Raw genomic sequence first — 21,824 nt, forward strand, 5'->3', positions numbered from 1 at the left:
TTTTCCCCTCAAACGTAACATTCTCCTCCTTCTCCTTCAAGACCTACCCCTACTGACTAGGAATCTGTGTGTTAAAAAGCCATATCGTGTGATTTGCTCCACAGCAACGCCCTCATTTTTTTTCGAATTCCTACTTTTTGCACCATTGTAATGGTCATTGATGTTCATAAATGTCATGTGAAAGACTGAAGTGCTTTAATTACAATAAAATTTAACATTTATAATAAAACTGTAGATCTCCGGTTTAATTCTGAGCTCACTGATCGAGTGCTGGATAAACATAATCGCGTGCGTGTTTACCATTGAATCAGTGACGTACCGAATAAACTTTACACATATCCCTATTCGTCTTAGTTTACTATACAAAAGTATACTTGTACATCACATCAGCTGCGTGTAGCTGTGTATAAAACTATGCCAATATTCACGACAATAATACGTTCAGCGAGCTGATACACGAATTGTAGGAGCTGGAATGAAATAGCAATTTTCTTTTTGCCTTATTTGCTTAGCTCAAAATTAAAAGGGGAAAATGTGATCAATATCTATCAGCATGATCAGTGAAAACAACATTTAAATATGAATGTTAATGTTAATTCAAATCACACATTGCTTTAACTGTATGCATTTACCTAATGATACTAATTATTATCATCTGTTGACCGTCGATTTGTTCTATGTCACAGTTCTGTTATTGGAATGCATACGCCTATTATATTAGAACATGTAGAAACACAAAATCGTCATAAACGATTTCTAATTCAATTTTTGGTGTATATTTCTATATAATTCAATACATATAGGAATCTTCGCAGTCCACTACAAATTTTGTAACTCTGTCGAACCACATCTTCCGATATGCTCACAAAGCGGCCAACTATTGTTATTTTAGCCGTTGCCTGGCTAGGGATTGTTATAAATGGGCATTTATTCACTTCGATGGCAAAACTAGAACCACTCGTTAAAACTGAAGAAGAACTTCTTGACTCCGTACAGGAATATTTGCGTCTTGAAAACCAACGACTGTTCAAAATGAAAAGGTTTGTTTTGTTAATTGTCATGCTATTGTTATTAAAGATACCAGGGAAATCCTAAATGTATAGGACTATTCCAGTTGATATCCACAAACCCTCTGTACTGTGGAAGACACAGACACTTTGTGTTTTAATTGATGTTTAATGATTTATGCATGATTTATGTGTTTTGTTCTGATTTCGCTAATCCTTTGTTAGTTCTCTGATTTTTCTAATTAAAAAAAAAGTTTTTCTGCATGTGGATACCTGCATCCAATTCAAAGAACAGGTTTTGACAAAACATTCTGTATTCTTAATGCTAAATCTAACCCTAAGGCCGTGTAAAATTAATATTTTGGTTCTCGTCCCTCCCTCCTCAATTTCTGGGATTTGTCAGATTTTTTTTTTTTTTTTTAGATTTTTCAATTTTTTAGACTTTGGAATGATTTATGAAATCTTCATACATATAAATAAGTTTATTAGAGAACAAGCATCACTTCCAAGTCTTTTTGTGGTACTCTAGGGGTTTATCCCTCAGAATCTCACATTTGAGAAAAAAAAAAGGGCCTCATCGTTTCCTCTAGCACTGTTGGAGAAGACCGAAAACTACTGACAATGCTAATTTTAAATTGAAAAAAAAAAAAAAACACCTCCCTCCCTCATCAATTCATGAAAATCCTCTGGACGAGAACCAAAACATTAATTTTATACGGCCTAACATTATCTGTAACCCTAATCATAACCTAACATGCCCTCCCGCTTTAATCTAAATTTTAACCCTTCTTCAGATAAATGAATTTTTGGGACCAATGGGCTGTTTGAAAATAAAATCAACAGCAACAGTAGTATCTACTGCTCAATGTCAGAAGATGGCAAGTGTAATAGCTGCCTCGTGTAGCTGCCATGTGTAGATGAGTACAATATACTGTGTGCAAATTGCCAAATGTTCACAGGGCAGCTATTGCACTTCTGGCACTGAGCAGTCGATATATGAAATATCGATTTCACGCAGGCTTTTTGAGAGCATAAAGCAAGAACGAATCAACCCATCCTCAAGTGGTGTTTCAACAGCGCCCTCTGGTGGCGATTCCGTTGATCTTGGTAATCCGATCCAATCCTACTTATTGCTACGGAGATTGCGGCGCCAGTGGCATGAAGTAAAGGGATATACTGCAGATACGACCAATCAAATGAGTGAGTTGACTAGTAAAATGACTTAAATGTTTGGCATGATTGAGTTTTATACGGTTGTATGTAGTTTTTAAAAACAAGGAGTTGTTCAATCACATTCAGGTGTTCGGAAATGCCTAAATATTGCCCTTTTTTGTCTACTGCGGTTTCTAAATAACTAACACCTACGATATTATAATTGGAAATTTAAACTTATGATCTCAACACAAAATTAAGACGTACCTCAAATTTTCGGTCACAACTTTGACCTTCATCTGATGTAAAAAACTCCTTCACACCCCTTTCAAAGTATCTACGTTAAAGGAACTTCCGAAGTCCTACGAAGAATCTTCGGCACCTACGGTATCAGAGTTTGTTTTAAACCCACTCAAACTCTGAGGCAGCTACTTGTCTCATCTAAAGACAAAACTGAGAAGAAAGACATTACCGGACCAATTTATTACATCCCCTGTCAGGGGAAAACCCTGAAGGGCCAGTGTTCAGAATCATACATTGGTGAGACTGAAAGATCTTTGAAAACCAGATTCTCAGAACACCGTCGTCCGAGTACTACCTCGTCGGAAGTCTCCCAGCACATCCACATTGAATCCCCCGGCCACCAAGTTGATTTGGATGAGGTCAAAATCCTCGACCGGGACCGATACTTTGAAAGGGGTGTGAAGGAGTCAATTTACATCAGAGTCAACCAACCATCTCTCAACCGCGACGGGGGCCGATACAAGTTAGCCAGAGTGTACGACCGGGTTTTGGGGTCAAGTGTCCAAAAGATCACTGATCCCAAACTTGGGTTGCCAGTCTCCAGATGAAGGTCAAAGTTGTGACCGAAAATTTGAGGTACGTCTTAATTTTGTGTTGAGATCATAAGTTTAAATTTCCAATTATGAAGTCTATCAACACAGATGAACTTTCATGCTAACCTAAGATGGGCCTAAGATATTAGTGTCTCAGCTTTATAGCTGTTTATGAAAGTAATTAAGACCCCATTCAAATGATTTTATCTTGGGCCATTGTGTTATTTGGTGTATTTCAGAAGGGTCTTAGATCTTGGGTCTCTGTTTTATATTAGCATGATTAGACTCCCCTAACTCCCGGTCCTAACTATAAAACTATTAGCCCTAAATTTTGATGGCACTGTGGGGTTATTTGGGGTTATTTTAGGTCTTATGTATTAATTATATAGACACACATTTTTAGACTTCGGAAGTGTGATTCAATTGAGAATTACATGGCACCAGGGTTGGCGATTTTTTGAAATATTTATTTTATTTATTCCAAGAACTGCTATACCCCATGGTCAAAAGAGACCAGTGGAATGCTAGATATATGCGTAATTCTAACAGGTATTTACAAAAAAAAATCAAAACATGTTTTTACATGTGAATATTGCAATGAAAAAAAATTGGTAAAATCATGGGAGAAAGCCTGTTGAATTCTGCATGAAGATGAATTTTTAGTAATAAATAAAATGACATCATAGAGGTATTTTAATTTATCAAAAGTGGTAAAAATTGAAAAAGTTGATTTAAGTTGACTTATTTAAAGATATCATTTGATTTAATTCGCGATTTAAATCAGCTAATTTAAATTGTGCCAGCCCTGTATGGCACCAATTCCAAACTACTGAGGCAGAGAAGATATAAACTCAACCCTGAAAGTATCGAAACGATTATAGATGGTCAGATATATCGGGAACTGAAATATATAGCAAAAACTTATTTAATGTATATAAAGCGCAGCTTTCTCCTGCGCATTTTGATACCTCTTTTGGTCGATTTATGGGCGCTTGAGTAGCTTCAAGTCGGATTTTGAAAGTTGCACTTAGCTCCTATTCAAGACCTTAGACAACGAATTCAGGCAGTGATAGACAGTGATGGTGGGCACACCAAGCATTGAGATGTCAGCAGAAAGAGTTCATGAGATAAGTCAGAGCTAAGTAAAGGGTAGCGACAGCGGCGTAGCTGGGATTTTTTCCAAGGGGGGGGCAAGCATGTATGGGGCCCAAATCCACCAATTTCCCTGCACTTGAGGGGGGTGAGAGGGCGGGGCCCAAATAGACAATTTTGCCAGGCTTATTGATAATAATCGTTGCATATCGTATGGATTCCCCATCTCTCTGCCCTCCTCTCCCTCTCTCCCCTCTCTCTCCTCTCTTTTCCTCTTTCTCCCTCCTTTTCCCTATTTTTTCCTTGCACTAGGGGGCGGGGGCCCAAATAGGCAATTTTTGCCAGGCGGAGGAGTAAAATAAAGTATAGTTCATGGTTAAGTAAACAGAGCACATCGGTGTCCTTTGTCTTGATTTTGTGTGTGTGTGTGTGTGTACACGACGAACACATTTGGCTTGAATAGGAGCTAAGTGCAACTTTCAAAATCCGACTTGAAGCCACTCAAGAGCCCATAACTCAACCAAATGATATCGTAGAGTTGCACTTAGCTCCTATTCAAGACCTTAGACAACGAATTCAGGCAGTGATAGACAGTGATGGTGGGCACACCAAGCATTGAGATGTCAGCAGAAAGAGTTCATGAGATAAGTCAGAGATAAGTAAAGGGTAGCGACAGCGGCGTAGCTGGGATTTTTTCCAAGGGGGGGCAAGCATGTATGGGGCCCAAATCCACCAATTTCCCTGCACTTGAGGGGGGGGGTGAGAGGGGGCGGGGCCCAAATAGACAATTTTTGCCAGGCTTATTGATAATAATCGTTGCATATCGTATGGATTCCCCATCTCTCTGCCCCTCCTCTCCCTCTCTCCCCCTCTCTCTCCTCTCTTTTCCTCTTTCTCCCTCCTTTTCCCTATTTTTCCTTGCACTAGGGGCAGGGGGCCCAAATAGGCAATTTTGCCAGGCGGAGGAGTAAAATAAAGTATAGTTCATGGTTAAGTAAACAGAGCACATCGGTGTCCTTTGTCTTGATTTTGTGTGTGTGTGTGTGTGTACACGACGAACACATTTGGCTTGAATAGGAGCTAAGTGCAACTTTCAAAATCCGACTTGAAGCCACTCAAGAGCCCATAACTCAACCAAATGATATCGTAGAGCAACAAAAGAGGTATCAAAATGCGCAGGAGAAAGCTGCGCTTTATATACATTAAATAAGTTTTTGCTATAAATTTCAGTTCCTGATATATCTGACCATCTATAATCGTTTCGATACTTTCTGGGTTGAGTTTATTATATTTCCCATAATGCATTTCCCCATCTTGTGCAAAATAGGTCCATAGTGACAAAAAGTATCCCAATGAACAGAACACATCCAGATCTTGCAAATTACTATTATTATTTCTTGACAATCGGCGCCCCATGTTTAGTCAGACTATTCTCAACATGAAAATAAAGGAAACTTGTACAAAGTAATAGGAGTGTCATTTGATGTAATGGGATGGTGTCCCGGGGGATGTCTCATTTGCGTCTGATGACGTCAAGGCAACAGTGCGGTATGATTGGTTGCTGACCTGCGCAGAACGGCATTTTTGGTCTGGTTGACAGGACGTCAGACGTAAACTGGTCTTTTTAATTCGGTCTTCAATTATTATTTTTAAAAGATTACTTGGAAACCTTTAGAAGGCTCTGGAATTCTGACGGGACGTTTCCATTTAATGAAGACCTCACAGGATCAGTTAGAGCTCTGCTGCGCCTTCAGGAAATTTACCTACTGAAAACATCAGACCTGGCAGAAGGACGATTACTAGGGCAGCAGAAATCAGCACCCTTGCTTGGTGAGTTAAGTTGCCTGTATCTCTGATCCTTGTACTTTTTGCACTAGGCATGAGTCCAGTCCTGTAAGTGTCTATTAACATGCACAATTTGTTTCCCTGATCTTTTTCCTTTTCCTTTCCATTTGATATTATTTTGTGTTTGTGGTTTGATTTCATAGACCCTATTGAAGGCATTACCTTAATCTCCCACACAGGGAGTATAGATTTGAAATGGAGACTGGGAGTGGTGGTGCCGAATTGATCTGCTAGCTACCTTTCAACTAAAAAAACAGATGTTCAAAAACAATTATTGCGAACTGTTCACACTGTGTCGAAGAAATGTATAAAAGCAATCTCCTCTGGTGCACCATTTTAGCCTCTTTTAGTAGGTATGTCACAGTGGCTGCACAATTATTCTGCCACACTGTGCATGCAAGCATAACAGTAAATTGAATAGCGCGCGCATCAAAGTTGTTATATTTGGGCAAACATCCATGTCGAAAAATTAATTTCCTCATATGTGCTATTTATCCCAATTGTTTGAATTTTATGGTGTGTGAAACCTTTATTTTTGAGGTGATATGCCTACTTTTAGGGCAATCAGTATAGCTTAATCGTTAAGGCATTAGATCCATGCAGTGTAATAGTGTTTGACAATGCGAGTTCAAGCACCAACCGCCGGTCGACTGCCCGGGTCGACCGCTGGCTCCCTGGTAGATATCGCCGGTCGGCTGCCTGGGTCGACCGCTGGCTCCCTGGTAGAGCCCCAACCGCCGCCGGTTGACTGCCCGGGTCGACCGCTGGTGCCCTGGTAGGACCGACAATTGGGCCTAATTTTTGTTGCTCAGAATAATTATAGAATGCTGTTAAACAACAGCTTCTGTTAGTGCACTGGCGGTCGGAACTTGTGGTTGTCTTTGAAGCCGTCCCTACAAAATTGATTTCATTTGATTTTAAAGCTTCTGATTGTTTTGACATCGGCCTTGACGCGTGGACAAACGATGAGCATTTCTATCCTTCGCGGGTAGTCGCTGAGTGGATGTTGGAAGCGCTCCGGAAAGTGAAACACGATGACGAGTCTTCAGAACACAACATATTACGAGTAAAAGCTGAAGAATTGCTTACCACTACGCCGGAAGAAGAGGTATGTATATTATACGGATGGGCATTAATAAATCAACATAGAAATATGCCATACGCAGATAAATGAAATTGTCAGAAACCCGTCTTCCAAAATATCAACTTTGGACACCGGCGTGTCCAGGATCTTTTCCTGTGGGGGGCTCAGAGTTATGCTGGGGGTTAATGGCTAATATCGCCCAAAACGGCTGATTTTACATGATTTTTTACAAAGTGCTTGGGGCTTCCGCACCCAAATCCCCCCCCCGACACGCTACTGTATATAGACATAGTATTTGCTCATGACAGAAACTATAATCCGAGACGGTATTGGACTATAGTTTGCATCTGCCGTCACTGTCAATCAAACTTCCCACGGCCCCTTGATTGGTTAGTATAGTAACGCGTAAAAGGGAGGTTGAATCATCTGGTGCCTTCATCAGGAAAAAGGAATCGCAGAAAATGACGAAAACTTACGGTACTGTTACAAGGCAAACAAGAAATGTCTTTAAAAAAGACAATGCCTCAAGAGATTCCAGCGGGCACCATTTGTTATTAGCTTATAAGAGATACTTGAAATGCTAGCTTTAAGCCATCTTGCAATAGTAATAATTCTGTTGTATTTAATGCAGGAATACCTGCATGCCGGGTGGTAGTCCGAATAATCAGTCCGAAAACAAAATAGGCCTAGGCCCTATTCATTTACTGACATGATCGATGGACCCTGCATTTTTCAATACATTGATGCTGCAGCCTTCGTACTGAGTGAAGAAGGCTACACACAAGGAAACTAGGCTATAATCATGTATCATGAGCCCCGGATGCTTATATATAATAGAGGGCCTCCTTCAACTCCCAACTTGTGACCACAGAAATAGCTTAATAACTGTGTAGGAAATACAAAAACATTGAAATTTGGACACCAGAAACTTAAAGCCATATTATAACATTTGCTGAGGAAGACGCCCTCACTGAATTTTTAAAATTCCTTTTTTTACACGATTAAATTTTACTTTATTAAACCAATATACCCTGCAAAAATCAAGATTCTAAGTGCTGTAGTTTTGTCAAAATCCGTGATTTTGAATAAATGGCTGATTCAGAGCTTTATTATTACGATGGAATTATTAGTCAAACGCATACACGATGTTCATAACACACAGTACGTCACGGCGTGCGGGACGGTGATATACACAACAAAGGGTTGTACCATAACATGACCGAAGGAGTGGTACGTATTGGCGACATGTGCGCTGGTAGTAAATTCAATTTTCTTTGCTTTGCCGTAGTTGTTCGGCTCAAAAATAAAAGGGATATATCTGACAGTAAAAGCTAACATTTTATGGCAAAGAAATGCTAATCTATTTTGCTTGAAAATGTTATAATATTGCTTTAAGGTTGAAAGTCAAAAAGTGTCAATTGGTACACCTTTATACCATACAGCAGAAGTTATCATACAGTGATAGTAAGATTTTTTCAAATAAAATCTCTTTTCTGTAAAATTGATTGCTGTGCTGAAAAATGTTGCATAATGTGTACTTGCTTTTTTGTACAAGTATTCATTGTAAGGTACCATCAATGATGGTCACAGAATTGGGAAAAATACATTTGCCCATAACTTTGTTAATTTTTTCCCTACAGACATGGTTGACTCCTCGTTTTTTAAGTTAAATAATCACCTTTCTAAACAAAACAATTTCAATGTGAAATATCCTACTTGCAGGGTTGTCACCAGGACCAAAAAAAGAACTAAAAAGGCTACTTCGAAATTTGATGATCATACCTAGCATAGGACTAGGACAGGCCTAGGCAAAAAGAAACCCTTTTTCTAATAATTTCTCTGCAAGTGTCATTTATGTCAACAAATTGTTCACAAATCCACAGCAGGGTTGCAAATATACCATCGGAGTGCGACAATTTGTACAGATAAATTTATCACAACAGGTAATTTGGCCATTCGTCTGCATATTACCAAAAATAACGTCATTATGTCGACAAACTGTTCGCAAATCCACCGGTTAGTTTTAAGGATATAATACAGGGCATAAAATATGACTATTCATCAAAATAAATTGATAATGAATGCTTTTGTGGATATTTGCTAATTATACATCTGACATGTGTATATGATTTATGTCTTCAGTAGGAATTCGGCTGAGGGAATTCCAATTGAATGAACTTTAAATAGCGTGACGAATTTTTGCGTACACTGCGCGATATACGCCAGCGTGTGCGATTGTGCGTGAGTATCGCAGAAGTGAATCCAACCATGCCAACGCACTCATAGACATACCACCTCTAACCTATGAGTGCCCATCCCTAATATGGCAGTAGGTGAAGCCACGTATCCAAGGTGATTTTGGTCGGTTGGTCGGACGCGGAGAAAAAAGCGTTCATATCTGGAGAGAAAGACGCGCTTTGTGTGATTGCTGCGCCATTATCGCTCGTGTCAAATGCAACATGTTCCGTACACGCGACTGGAGAGAAAGACGCGCTGGTTTGTGTGATTCCAGCGCCATTATCGCTTGCATCAAATACAACATGTTCCGTAGACGTGAACATATCTGCTTGCTTGCGCCCAGGTATGCGTCCTTGTCAAAGTCGTTGCTAAGCAGTGTCAGCTTCACTACGCGAGTCAAAGTCACTGGTCTAGGTGCTCGTTTGTCTGGGAACGCACTCGTGATTGGTTAGCATTGTATCCAAGGTCGTGCGTTCGCGTTGTAGTTTGAAATACGCGATATACGATCGCGGTTGGATCGAGTGCAGCTGTTGAAACCTGCGTTCATTCAAAAGTCTCAGCCTCAGGTTGTAGTAAGTAGGTATGCCAGGTGAATTCAAATTTGCCATCAAACTGCATCATTTTATATATCAAATTAAAGCCCTTGAGTAAAGAAAGCCAAAACTGAAAACCTTTTTTTCATAGCACTTTCCATAGCAAAGTTACATCTTGTCAAAGACTGAATTTCATCAAAAAGATTCATCTAGCAAAATTCCCCCAAAAAGCATTTCGGTGGTGTTTCTTGATCTTAGACCTCATGTTGATAGCAGCTTTTTTAATGGAACTGCTCTCAAAATCCCTCTAAAATTCCATGTGCGAGTGACTTATCACCATAAAAAATCATATATTTGGGTTAAGTGAAGTATAGACAACATATTTATGTAGGTTTCCTTGACCGGCCAGTTCTTTTATATAATTTCTGTAAATATATGTATTGTGTTCTAGGCGAATTTGGCTGACTAGCAAATGTGTTAACTAAGGTTTGCCTGGCATACCTATAGTAACGCTACAAATTTCAAATGTTTGAGGACTTGTTTTTCATTGCTTAGGCCTACCTGTATTTTCACATCATATTTTGTGGTCAAAATGATTACAAATGTGTAAATTTGCAATCATTTCATCGTGTGTACGGCGAACGTTGTCAGTGCTACTACTTCAATAGTGAAACAGTTGACGCGAATTTCTCCAACATGTCGAATGCTAATTTACGCACCCTTATCAGCAAAAAATACAGCTGATTTAGCCAAAGTGAACATGAAGTCATCGGTTATAATATTTTCCTAGCATATTGAGCTAACACCACAGCTACTTGGTTTTTTACAATATACTAGTAATAAAATAAAGAAAATCAGTACCGGTAAGCTTAACCCATCGAGCGATGCTTTAAAACCTGAGACAGCCCGAGACGAATTATATACATAGTATAGGGGAGACCGGGGCAAAGTGGAACACATTTTTTTTTGTGGCCCAATCAGGATTACGAAGGAAGGCAAGGCAGAACTTAAGGTTTACAAGATACATATTTTGTGCATACGCACCAATATGAACCTCGCGCCAATCGGGCCGTCTTCACGTACCAGAGGTAAAGTTTGACATATCGCACGACTCTGGGATATTTGGTTAAAAGGATAGAGGGTTAAGTGCACAAAGTACAAAAAAGTAACTATATCTCATTAACAATGATCCTACAGATATGCGACCACTGACTTTTTTTGTTCCTTATGACCAGAGGAAAAGTTTGACATATCGCACAACTCTGTGGTATATTTGGTTAACAAGATAGAGGGTTAAATGCACAAAGTAGAAAAAAGTGACTATATCTCATTAACCAATAATCCTACAGATATGCGACCACTGACTTTTTTGTTCCTTATGACCAGAGGAAAAGTATGACATATCGCACGACTCTGTGGTATATTTGGTTAAAAAGATAGAGGGTTAAATGCACAAAGTAGAAAAAAGTGACTATATCTCATAAACCAATGATCCTACAGAAATGCGACCACTGACTTTTTTGTTCCTTATGACCAGAGGAAAAGTTTGACATATCGCACGACTCTGTGGTATATTTGTTTAAAAAGATAGAGGGTTAAATGCACAAAGTAGAAAAAAGTGACTATATCTCATCAACCAATGATCCTACAGATATGCGACCACTGACTTTTTTGTTCCATATGACCAGAGGAAAAGTATGACATATCGCACGACTCTGTGGTATATTTGGTTAAAAAGATAGAGGGCTAAATGCACAACGTAGAAAAAAAGTGACTATATCTCATAAACCAATGATCCTACAGAAATGCGACCACTGACTTTTTTTGTTCCTTATGACCAGAGGAAAAGTTTGACATATCGCACGACTCTGTGGTATATTTGGTTTAAAAGATAGAGGGTTAAATGCACAAAGTAGAGAAAAAGTGACTATATCTCATCAACCAATGATCCTACAGATATGCGACCACTGACATTTTTGTTCCTTATGACCAGAGGAAAAGTTTGACATATCGCACGACTCTGTGGGATATTTGGTTAAAAAGATAGAGGGGTAAGTACACAAAGTACAAAAAAGTGACTATATCTCATTAACCAATGATCCTACAGAGATGTGACCACAGACTTTTTTGTTCTTTATGACCAGAGGAAACGTTTGACATATCGCACGACTCTGTGGGTTAAATACCACTAATTATGTATTACACGGGTTTCAATGGGAAAATGCCTAATTTCGGGTGGAATTTTCTCATATTCAGAACTCTCACAGTTCAATGCCACCAATATCAGGTGAAACTATATGATTTAGATGCCAAATGATCAAAAATTCAACATAGGTTGACCTGAGACTTTTCTTGTTTTAACGCACTGAACCGTAAACACCTTAAAATGACAGTGCGCCCTCGAAGCTGAAAGTTACAATATGATAAGGCGACTATTTACTAAAAAACGAAGCTGTGCGTATGAATTTTGGTACTATTACATGAAAAATGTCATATAATGAGAGAAAATGTACCATTTTGAAGCATCAAACTCTAAAAAGTACTTTTTTGGCTATATAACTTGATCAATTTCAGCGATTTTAATGCAGTCTTTTCGAATGCCATGAAAACAAATAGTTCCTCATCGTATTTCAATGTATCGCCCTGGCCTATTAGTGGTCTTTAACCTGTGGTATATTTGGTTAAAAAGATAGAGGGTTAAGTACACAAAGTACAAAAAAGGATGCAGCCAAAGATAGGAGCTTGTAGTCACCTGCTCCGCAGCCGACTGATGATTCCGCTTTGCCCCGTGTTCCACTTTGCCCCGATCTTCCCTAAATATTCGTCTCAGGCGGAACTATTTAGGTACCGTTCACAAAAAAATTCGACATTTTTGTAATACGGGGGGTGCAGGCCCTTTAAATATCCCTAAAATCCTTCACAGATACCTTATTTCAGATTAACTTCTTTAAAACAATAAACACTTTACACATTCAAAGCTTTATATTCTTTTCAAAGTCCAGAATCAAGTCAAACATTATTTATAATCACTCTTCAAGGCAAACATTTTACTACAACCCCGTATAAAGAATTTATGACCGTCCCTGCCATTTTTTTTTTTTTTCTAATGCATAATTCATTAGCCCGACATGCAGACACATTGAGCACTTTGTACCGTAAAAACTTCGTGGCAACATGGAAAACGTAGCCCAAACCTGAGTGACAGAATGATTTGTCATGGCAATCCGGCTATTATTTCGCCCAATAGTCGTGTTTCAAGTTCCAATTCCAATACATACTGCTTTCGGCAGAAAAACATCATTTCAAGCCATTATTGATTTGGTGCCTTCCGGAAAGAAAGTTTCTGTTTAATTCTGTCTTTGATTATAAGCATGTGCCGTCTACCACGAGAGATAGTCATGCTGAAAACCCTTTAGTCACCTTTGACCCTAAATCAATGAGAATCACATAGACACTGGCTATTGTCAATGTATTTGGAACTTGTCGTAGACAACGCTGGGGAAAATGAACTTGATTACTCTGTAAAAGGACCACAAGAAGGAGAGGGGACCAAGAATAGGCTCGGGAGGAACCCCCTTTACCTTTATTTTACAGCACCAAAATTAGGTGAATCGAGAACGAGAATCATATAATGGACAAACCCAAAACGAGCTTGATTGAGGGGATGCAATTAAATGAGCTGAAATCAACACTACCCCTGAGTGGAGTGTGAATTTTAAATGGAATGAACACCACATTAGATAATTCCCATTTGACTTTCATACACCCTCTGGAACTGGTTAACGTGCTAATTCCGTTCCGAAATTCATATTCCCTCTGTGGAAGATATTTCCAAATTCATTTTACAAGGAGAGTGTGCACTTTAAAAGGAATAGCTCGATGAAACCTTTAAACCTAAAAACGGTACAAATTATAGTTGACTAAAATGAGCGTTTATTGCGTTTCGACAGTATTTTTTGTGGGACATGAGAGCACCTCAGACCTATCGAATTGCATTCTGAATACGAAGCATGTCTTTCTGATATCAAATAATTTTCATTTTTGAAAATCACAATATAATACAAATTTTATGACAAATTATAAAAATTTGATATTTTTCAAATTTGTGATATATAACAGTACTCGAAGTAAATTATATAAATCTAATGACATATTCTTAAAGTGTATGTAGCAGGGAGGAAAAGCCGACGGTCAATTGAAAATTTTGACCTTTCATATTGAAGATATGGATTTTTTGGGTGTTTTGGGAAAAAAATCCATATCTTCAATACGAAAGGTCAAAATTTTCAATTGATCGTCGGCTTTTCATCCCACCTACATACACTTTAAGTATAAATCATCAGATTTATAAAGTTTACTTCAAGTACTGTTAAATATCAAAAATATCAATTTTTAATGATTTGCCATAAAATGTGTATTAAATTGCGAATTTCAAAAATCAAAATTATTTGATATCAGAATGACATTCTTCGTATTCAGAATACAATTCGATATGTCTGATGTGTTCTAATGTCCCAAAATAAATACTGTCCAAACGTTCATACCCCAGCCCTTAAGCAGTTAGGTAAACTTTTATTTGTGTGTGTGGTTTTTCTTTAATTGTCATAGACTACCAGCATGAACAATATAATGGATGCAATCAACATCACCTATCAACTACTTACAAAAGGTATGAGTGATTTAAGTTTACAATAAAGCTTAAGGGCTCTGGAATGAGCGTTTCGACAGTATTTTTGTAGGACATGAGAGCACATCGGACATATCAAATTGCATTCTGAATACGCAAATGTCCTCCTGGGAGGCTCATGATATCAAATCATTTAAATTTATTTAAAATTTGCGATATAATACAAATTTTATGACAAATTATTAAAATTTCATATTTTAAAATTTTTTGATATATAACAGTCCTTGAACTCTTTATAAATCTAATGATCTATAATTAAAGTGTATTGACGATCAATTGAAAATTTTGACCTTTCATATTGAAGATTGAATTTTCAATTGATCGTCGGCTTTTCAACCCAGCTACATCACTTTAAGTACATATCATCAGATTTATAAAGCTTACTTTGAGTACTGTTAAATATCAAAAATATCAATTTTTGATCATTTGCCATAAAATGTGTATTACATTGCGAATTTAAAACAAAATCAAAATTATTTGATATCATCAGAACATTCTGCGTATTCCGAATGCAATTCGATATGTCTGATGTGCTCTCATGTTCCACAAAAATACTGCCCAAGCGCTCATACCACATCCCTTAAAGTATTTTAAATTGCGGATGGGATGGGAGTTATAGTAAACGTGACTAGAAAAAAGTACTTATCCTCAACTTTCGATTTTGAATCGGATTTAAGAGCTCACCTAGGTCTGTGTTTGTGCGGGGCGGGGATGTTTGTGTCTTTGTTTGTATATGGATGTATGTATCAATATTGAAATCAGTTGCACTAGCTTGAAATTCCCTGCAAGCCCATGGACAAGAAAAAAGCTGCCTTATTATCTCGGTTTACCTGTACTTTAGTCGAGGAGCTGATCATGGCAGCGATGGTTGTAACTTGTAAGTAGGTAGAATAAGAGACTGCCTATATTGAGCTGCGTCCTTATAAATCGTCTTAGGCATATTGGGCGGCATCATAATCAATGTATAATTTTGTTTTATTCATGCAATTACAGACTCAGCGTATGAATCATCGCCTCCCAATCTTAAGAGGTCGTCAATTGAAGGAGAAAATATTACTGAATACGCTGGCCTCTGTCGTGGGGATGAGTCTTTTTACAGTGTAAGTGAAAGAACACTGCAGGCATTTTATGGGACCACAGATATTGGAACACATCTGTGATGGGACCGGGTATGGGACGAGGATTAGTTAAGGCTGAACACTGCAGGCATTTTATGGGACCGGGTATGGGACGAGGATTAGTTAAGGCTGATCGGAGGGGAGCATGACCTAGCGATGTTTGCATTCAAATATTGAGACAAATAAAGCTGACACACAAGAGGAATGGTATGGGTTCTATGAAGGAGACCACGATTGTTTACATGCTCATTAGGGAATTCCAGAGCCATAACGTCAATACTTTTACAATGTCCCAATAGGGAAGACATAACGCAGACATTGTTACAATGCTTCTTGAGGAATTCCCAAGTAAAACGCTAAGGGACCTTTCACAAACACTGGTAAGGGGGGCCTGCTGCAAAAAGGGGGCCCTGAAAATTTTTGACCCTCCTAAGGGGGGGCCCTGAAAAAAATTACCACAAATTTTCCTGGAAAAATTGAGTTTATATACTTTTCAATGGGGTTGACCCACAATTTTCATGTCTTAAAGGGGGCCCTGAAATTTTCGAGGTCTGTAAAGGGGGTGGTCCGAAAAATTTTCGCGATAAAACTTGTTTGCATCAGGCCCCCCTTACAAGTGTTTGTGAACAGTCCCTAAAATAGTTACAATCCTCATTAAAGCCATGTGTAATTTGCTTCACTGCGACGCCCTCAATTTTACTCGGATTTATACTTTTTGCATCAGTATAATGCCCAGTGCTGTACTAAAATACCACGTAAAAGACTAAACCTGAAGAGCTTTAATAACAGTAACATTTAACTTTTTATATTAAAACCGGGGAGACCCGGATCGAGTGCTTGCTAACATGTCCCGTGGATGTTATGTAAGCTTATGTGTACACACGTCGAGCGCGATGCTCCGTGCAGTACGGTATTACATCGGCGAGCGTAGTACACGCATTGAAATCGCAATTTTCTTCGTTATACCTCATTTGTTTGACTCGAACTTAAAAGGGGATAATGTGATCAGTGAAAACAAACATTTAAATAGGAATCTATTCTTTATGCAAATCACAAAATATTGCTTTAAGGAATCCCCAAGCCAAAACGTCAACACAGTGACATCGCTTCTTAAAGAATTTCTAAGCCAAAACGTCATAGTTGACACGATATTTCCGTAACAATTTATCTCAATAGAAGCCTAAAAATCCACGATTACTAGTTTGTCGCTACAACCATTACAACCGACCAGGGCTTCGGATACGTCCTGCTAAAGAAGAGATCTTAGCTACGGATCCACCGGTCGTGTACTATCATGATATGCTGACAGATCGCGAAATAAACCTGATAAAAGAGAGGGCTCTTCCAATTGTACGTATAGTTCAGGGTATTTTTTATCAAAATTGTAATTAATTTGTAGTTCAATGATTATATCGTTATTTTTGTTTTGTTTTTCAATGCTGTTTAAGTCTGGGTTTCTCTATCAGAAGTTAAAGGAAGTCGCCGGCAATTACAACATTATGCCTTATATGAAGAGCTTTGTTTCAAAACCCCTTGCATCCACTAGAGCAATTATGATTAAAAAGTCAATAAATCGTCACAAAAGCAGTTTTTGGCGGGATGCTTGGCATTAGAGAATAAATTTGGAGAAAACCTTCTGATAATTACAAACACTTGCTGAGCAGCAAGACCTTCCCTCTAAGCTTTTAATCCGATAAGCTGATTATCTATTTGTTTTCATGAATTGGAAGACATTCTTTGATGTATTACTGAGCTCAATCATCTGAAATTACTGGAGCGTGAGCCACGTCCCAGGCTGGTGGCTCAGCATAGTATTTTATTAACAGAAGGTTTTCTCCAAATTCATTTCCTAATGTGTAGTATGAGCATCCCGCTATAACCTGCTTTTGTTGAAAACCCCTTATATCAGTACTTTTTTGTTTTCTCAAAATTGCTCAAGTACAGTATGGCAGAGTTCAAAGCAGAAGAGTTTCTTGAAACTATAAATTGGGAGAAGTTTTGAAACAAAGCTCTTTATATGTAAGAAAGATAATTATCAAGCACGAATCACGCAGTTTTATTGAAAACAAACTCATAGTGATCATAAAAACGAATAAAAACATCCGTCTCTCAACACGCGATATTCAAAATTCCCGGGCGCCGAAATTGTCGAGTGCAATGACGTCTCAGTAATTCTCAGTAAGGCTGACGACAATCGAGCACAGATAACTATTACGTCATTGCACTTAGTTTGACTGTTTTTATTCGTTTTTATGGTCAATATGGGTTTGCTTCAAATAAAACCATGTGGTTCGTGCATGATAATCATTTTTTCTAACATATGAGGCATAATGTTAAGATTGCCGGAGACTCCCTTCAACAGGGCCGGATTTACCACAGGGTACAGCGGGTGCACATGTGCCGGTAAAGTCATTCGGCGATACTCAAGTAATTTGAAGCAAGAATTTCTTGAAGAAACTTATAGACGAATCCAACGAGCCAAGTCATGGTCAGGATTTGGTCGGCCATTATAGACCACTTGGCATGTGACGTCATTGCCCGGCAGTATGCGCGCGCATTATGACAATTTTCATTGTTCTTTGCCCTGCAGTGTGCGTACGCATCGTAGTTTGCTAAGGGCACGTGCATTAATTTTTAAATCGGCCGCCACATTTCATATAGTACAAGAAAGCCATTGAACAGTGTAGCGGCTCGTTCAGGCATATCGATAGACGAGTCCCTCGCCTTTGTTGATAAACAGTGATGTCAAGTGGTCTATAGGGTCCCCGCATGCACCAAACAGGTGTTTCACATTTTAGGTGAGATAGCTGGGTCCCCGTCGCGGCTATGGCTGCCATGAGGTGTAGGAATGCGTGAGATTGGATTCGTCTATAGTCAACAGTGGTTGGGGTGAGGTGTAACACTTCCGATCTGAAGAGCAAGGGGCTAATCATGTTGTCGTGCTCAGTGGCAAACAAAAGGTAAATCCGGCCCTGTAATAAAGGAAATATTAATAAATAAATAGTTAGAAATGCTTCCAATAAATGTATAAAATTCCGATTTCTTAACTTTGATTTCTAATTCGCAATGGTGATTATTATTATTATTATTATTATTATTTTTTTTTTTTTTTTTTTTTTTTTTGATTTTTTTTTCATTTCGGGAGAATGAGAATTAAGGCGTGTATGTTATCGTTTTCGGAATAATGACCCTTGTGAATAACATAATAACAAAAACAGAACTAATACGGTGTTTTGCAGATGGAAATGTCAACGGTTGGCATCGATCACGTAGCAGGCGAAATATCTAGAGTGGATAATGAGAGCCGAGTAAGCAACATTGCATGGCTATGGGGAATATTTGATAAAGCGGATGAATTGGGCAAAATCCTTCCACGAGTAGAGGACTGCTCAAACCTAAACACAGGCTATCATACTAACGAAGCTCTGCAGGTAATACAACGCTCACGCTCATACATAATGTCGCTATGACGTCATAATGTGAGGGCACTCATATGTTTGGTTGCCTTCCGCGACCGACCGAAATCATTTTTTCTTAATCACTTGTTTTAAAAGAAACCTTTAATTATGACAGTATCAAGGAGATTTTATATTTGTTATTCACTCATTTTATTCATTAAATGCATATTTGATTAAAATTAAGAAGTATTTCCATTTAAATTCAGTCCAAAAACACACAATGTTTTACCGTGAATGTTCAAGCATCTGTCAATACTAGCCTTTTCAAAATGGAGGGAAAATGGAGGAAGGGCTCATTAAAATTTTTTTTTAAAAGGATCGACCTACCGACCGGCCTTCTAAATTTTTGTCTTGGAAGGGCATTTTTATTTTTTGTTGGCCTTATACACTCCTTATGAAAGACATGACTTAAAATGGGGTTACCTGAATGAGTGGCCCCATTTGATGACTGTGTGGAAGATTTAACCCTAGAACTAGGCAAACTGAGCCATATTTTATAACACGGACTACGAAGAGGGTTGCACCTCCCTTAATTTTCGATTATAAACGTCAGATACCGTTAGGTACTAATATATAGCTATGGGTCTCCTCTACCCAGTCAAACATTCCACATACAATGTCGCTATGACGTCATAATGTGAGGGCGCCCATGCAAATTTGGAAAATTCTGGCTATAATAATAATAATAATAATAATAATAATAATAATAATAATAATAATAATAATAATAATAATAATAATAATAATAATAAAACCGTATTTATACACCGCATTATGAATCTCAGATTTAGAAAAAAACTTTAGAAAAAAATGAGAGAGTAACACCAATGAGAGGCCCACCGACAAAATCCCCAAGGGGGACTGTCGGTGCACCTCACACCGGCATCATCAATACATCAACATACAGCAAGATAAAAAAAAACAGTTTTACATGATAAAAATGACACTAATTCTAATATAACAAAAAGCACACTGAAACCAAATGAAACAGTACACAACCATCTCCATCCAAAGAGATATCACCTAGGTTTCATTATCATTGAGGTATAGGACTTTTTATTTTATCGGAGAAGAGCAGGTAGGGCAACTACTTGATTATATTTCTACATGTTCATACTACATACTCTGAAAATTTTAGAAAAATCGCACGAGGCCGTTATTTTTTAAATCACATTTTTATTCCTAAATTGAGGTTATATCGCCCTCAACGGGCGCTCTCTCCATAGGGCTACATGTAAAGACCAGTTATAGACAAATGGCCCTAAAATAAAACGGCCTCGTGCGAATTTCCTCAAATTTTGCATATGATGTAGATTTAACATCTGGAATGTAATGCAAGTGATGTCGTTGCCCGGGGTCGTTGCTGCTCTTCTAAATTCATTTTTAAAATATCCGCCCAGACCAAGGTCACATCCATGAGCCTCCCACACACAAACAAAATTATACTCAACAGCAGTAATACATGGCAAAACAAATCTGAACTCAAGCAATGGCAAACCAACTCCATCAAAGGGATGGGCGGGGCTGCCCATGTAAGAAGCATGAGAGACCCACCGATGTAGCATAAGAGCCAATCCGTGGGCCTCCCATGCTGTGTACAAAAGTGTAGGCAAAAATGATTTTCGGCTAAAAAAATTTCTCCTAATAGAAAAGGAAATGACTATTTTCACCTAACAAGTAAAAAGCTAGTAGCTCTTGGAATAATTTCACAAGAGCGAAATGAAAATCATTTGGGCCTTACCGACCCACCCCTCTATAATCATCTAAATTCAACTTTGATGGCGGTATACCCCGGGTAAGGTGCTGCAGTCAAAATTGTATCATTATTATGAGCACAAAGGATGGATCTACGAGTCGTTTGAGCGTAAACGCGTGCATTTTTTGACGGATAAAAACTCTTAGGGAATCCCCCCCCTTTGTACAGGGTGTCCCAAAAAAAGAGAACAATCATTGCGCCCTCTTTTTCTCTTATTTCTGAAAAGTTGACCAAATATATTTTGGTATGTAAAGACACCTTCTATTCATTAATCTGTAATTAAAGGTTTCTTTACATACCAAAATATATTTGATCAAATTTTCAGAACTAGGAGAAAAGGAGGGTGCAATGAGGGTTCTCTTTTTTGAGGACACCCTGTAGTTCTAGGGTTAAGGCATGTTTTCCATAATGGGGTGTATTTAAAATGGAATTTTCCATTTTGTGCCCGTTCAATAAGCCGGGATGGACATGCAAGGTGTCCCTGAAAGAAGTGTATCGTTGGAAACTTAATTGTTTGGGTATTTTAACGCCACAACTAAACATCCCTAAATACTTGGTGTAGTTGAGGAATAAATCAGCTATCACATACATTGAATTTTGACAATTGGCCATATATTTCAGTTTTTTCCGCTGTTTTATTTTTGTCCCGATCCATCACACAAAAATCTCACATCTGACATCGTCAGACGTCAACATAGCCCAAAGCGTAAATCTTAATAACAATTCTTCATCTTGACCACAGTGCAACTTCCCTGAGAGATGAAAAGGTGGTCTATTCTTGCCACAGCCACAAAATTAAAGTTGAAAATTAACAATTAAAACCGCATTCCGTATATTAGGTTTTTTAACTTGGGAAGGGCTTTGAGACGAACTTATAAGATTAAAAATTAAGATGGCTTAAGGTAAGGAGTATGAACGTTTGGACAGTATTTATTGTGGGACATTAGAGCACATCAGACATATCGAATTGCATTCTGAATACGAAGAATGGCCTTCTGATATCAAATAATTTTTGATT

At 38.3% G+C, this 21,824-nt stretch overlaps 1 protein-coding gene across 1 annotated transcript in view; it reads left to right on the forward strand.

The window, feature by feature from the left end:
* The first annotated feature begins 822 nt into the window (after nucleotides 1–822).
* The window catches only part of LOC140135747 (prolyl 4-hydroxylase subunit alpha-1-like), a 39,961-nt gene continuing 18,959 nt past the window's right edge, over nucleotides 823–21,824 (forward strand). The window contains exons 1-8 of the mRNA XM_072157361.1: nucleotides 823–1,040; nucleotides 2,026–2,207; nucleotides 5,744–5,917; nucleotides 6,856–7,040; nucleotides 14,396–14,456; nucleotides 15,468–15,574; nucleotides 16,769–16,942; nucleotides 18,832–19,023. Of these exons, the coding sequence (XP_072013462.1) occupies nucleotides 859–1,040; nucleotides 2,026–2,207; nucleotides 5,744–5,917; nucleotides 6,856–7,040; nucleotides 14,396–14,456; nucleotides 15,468–15,574; nucleotides 16,769–16,942; nucleotides 18,832–19,023 (1,257 nt within the window). The 5' untranslated portion in view covers nucleotides 823–858. The remainder of the gene's footprint in view (nucleotides 1,041–2,025; nucleotides 2,208–5,743; nucleotides 5,918–6,855; nucleotides 7,041–14,395; nucleotides 14,457–15,467; nucleotides 15,575–16,768; nucleotides 16,943–18,831; nucleotides 19,024–21,824) is intronic.

Source organism: Amphiura filiformis, chromosome 2, assembly GCF_039555335.1.
Source record: "Amphiura filiformis chromosome 2, Afil_fr2py, whole genome shotgun sequence".
NCBI classification, from domain to species: Eukaryota; Metazoa; Echinodermata; class Ophiuroidea; order Amphilepidida; family Amphiuridae; genus Amphiura; species Amphiura filiformis.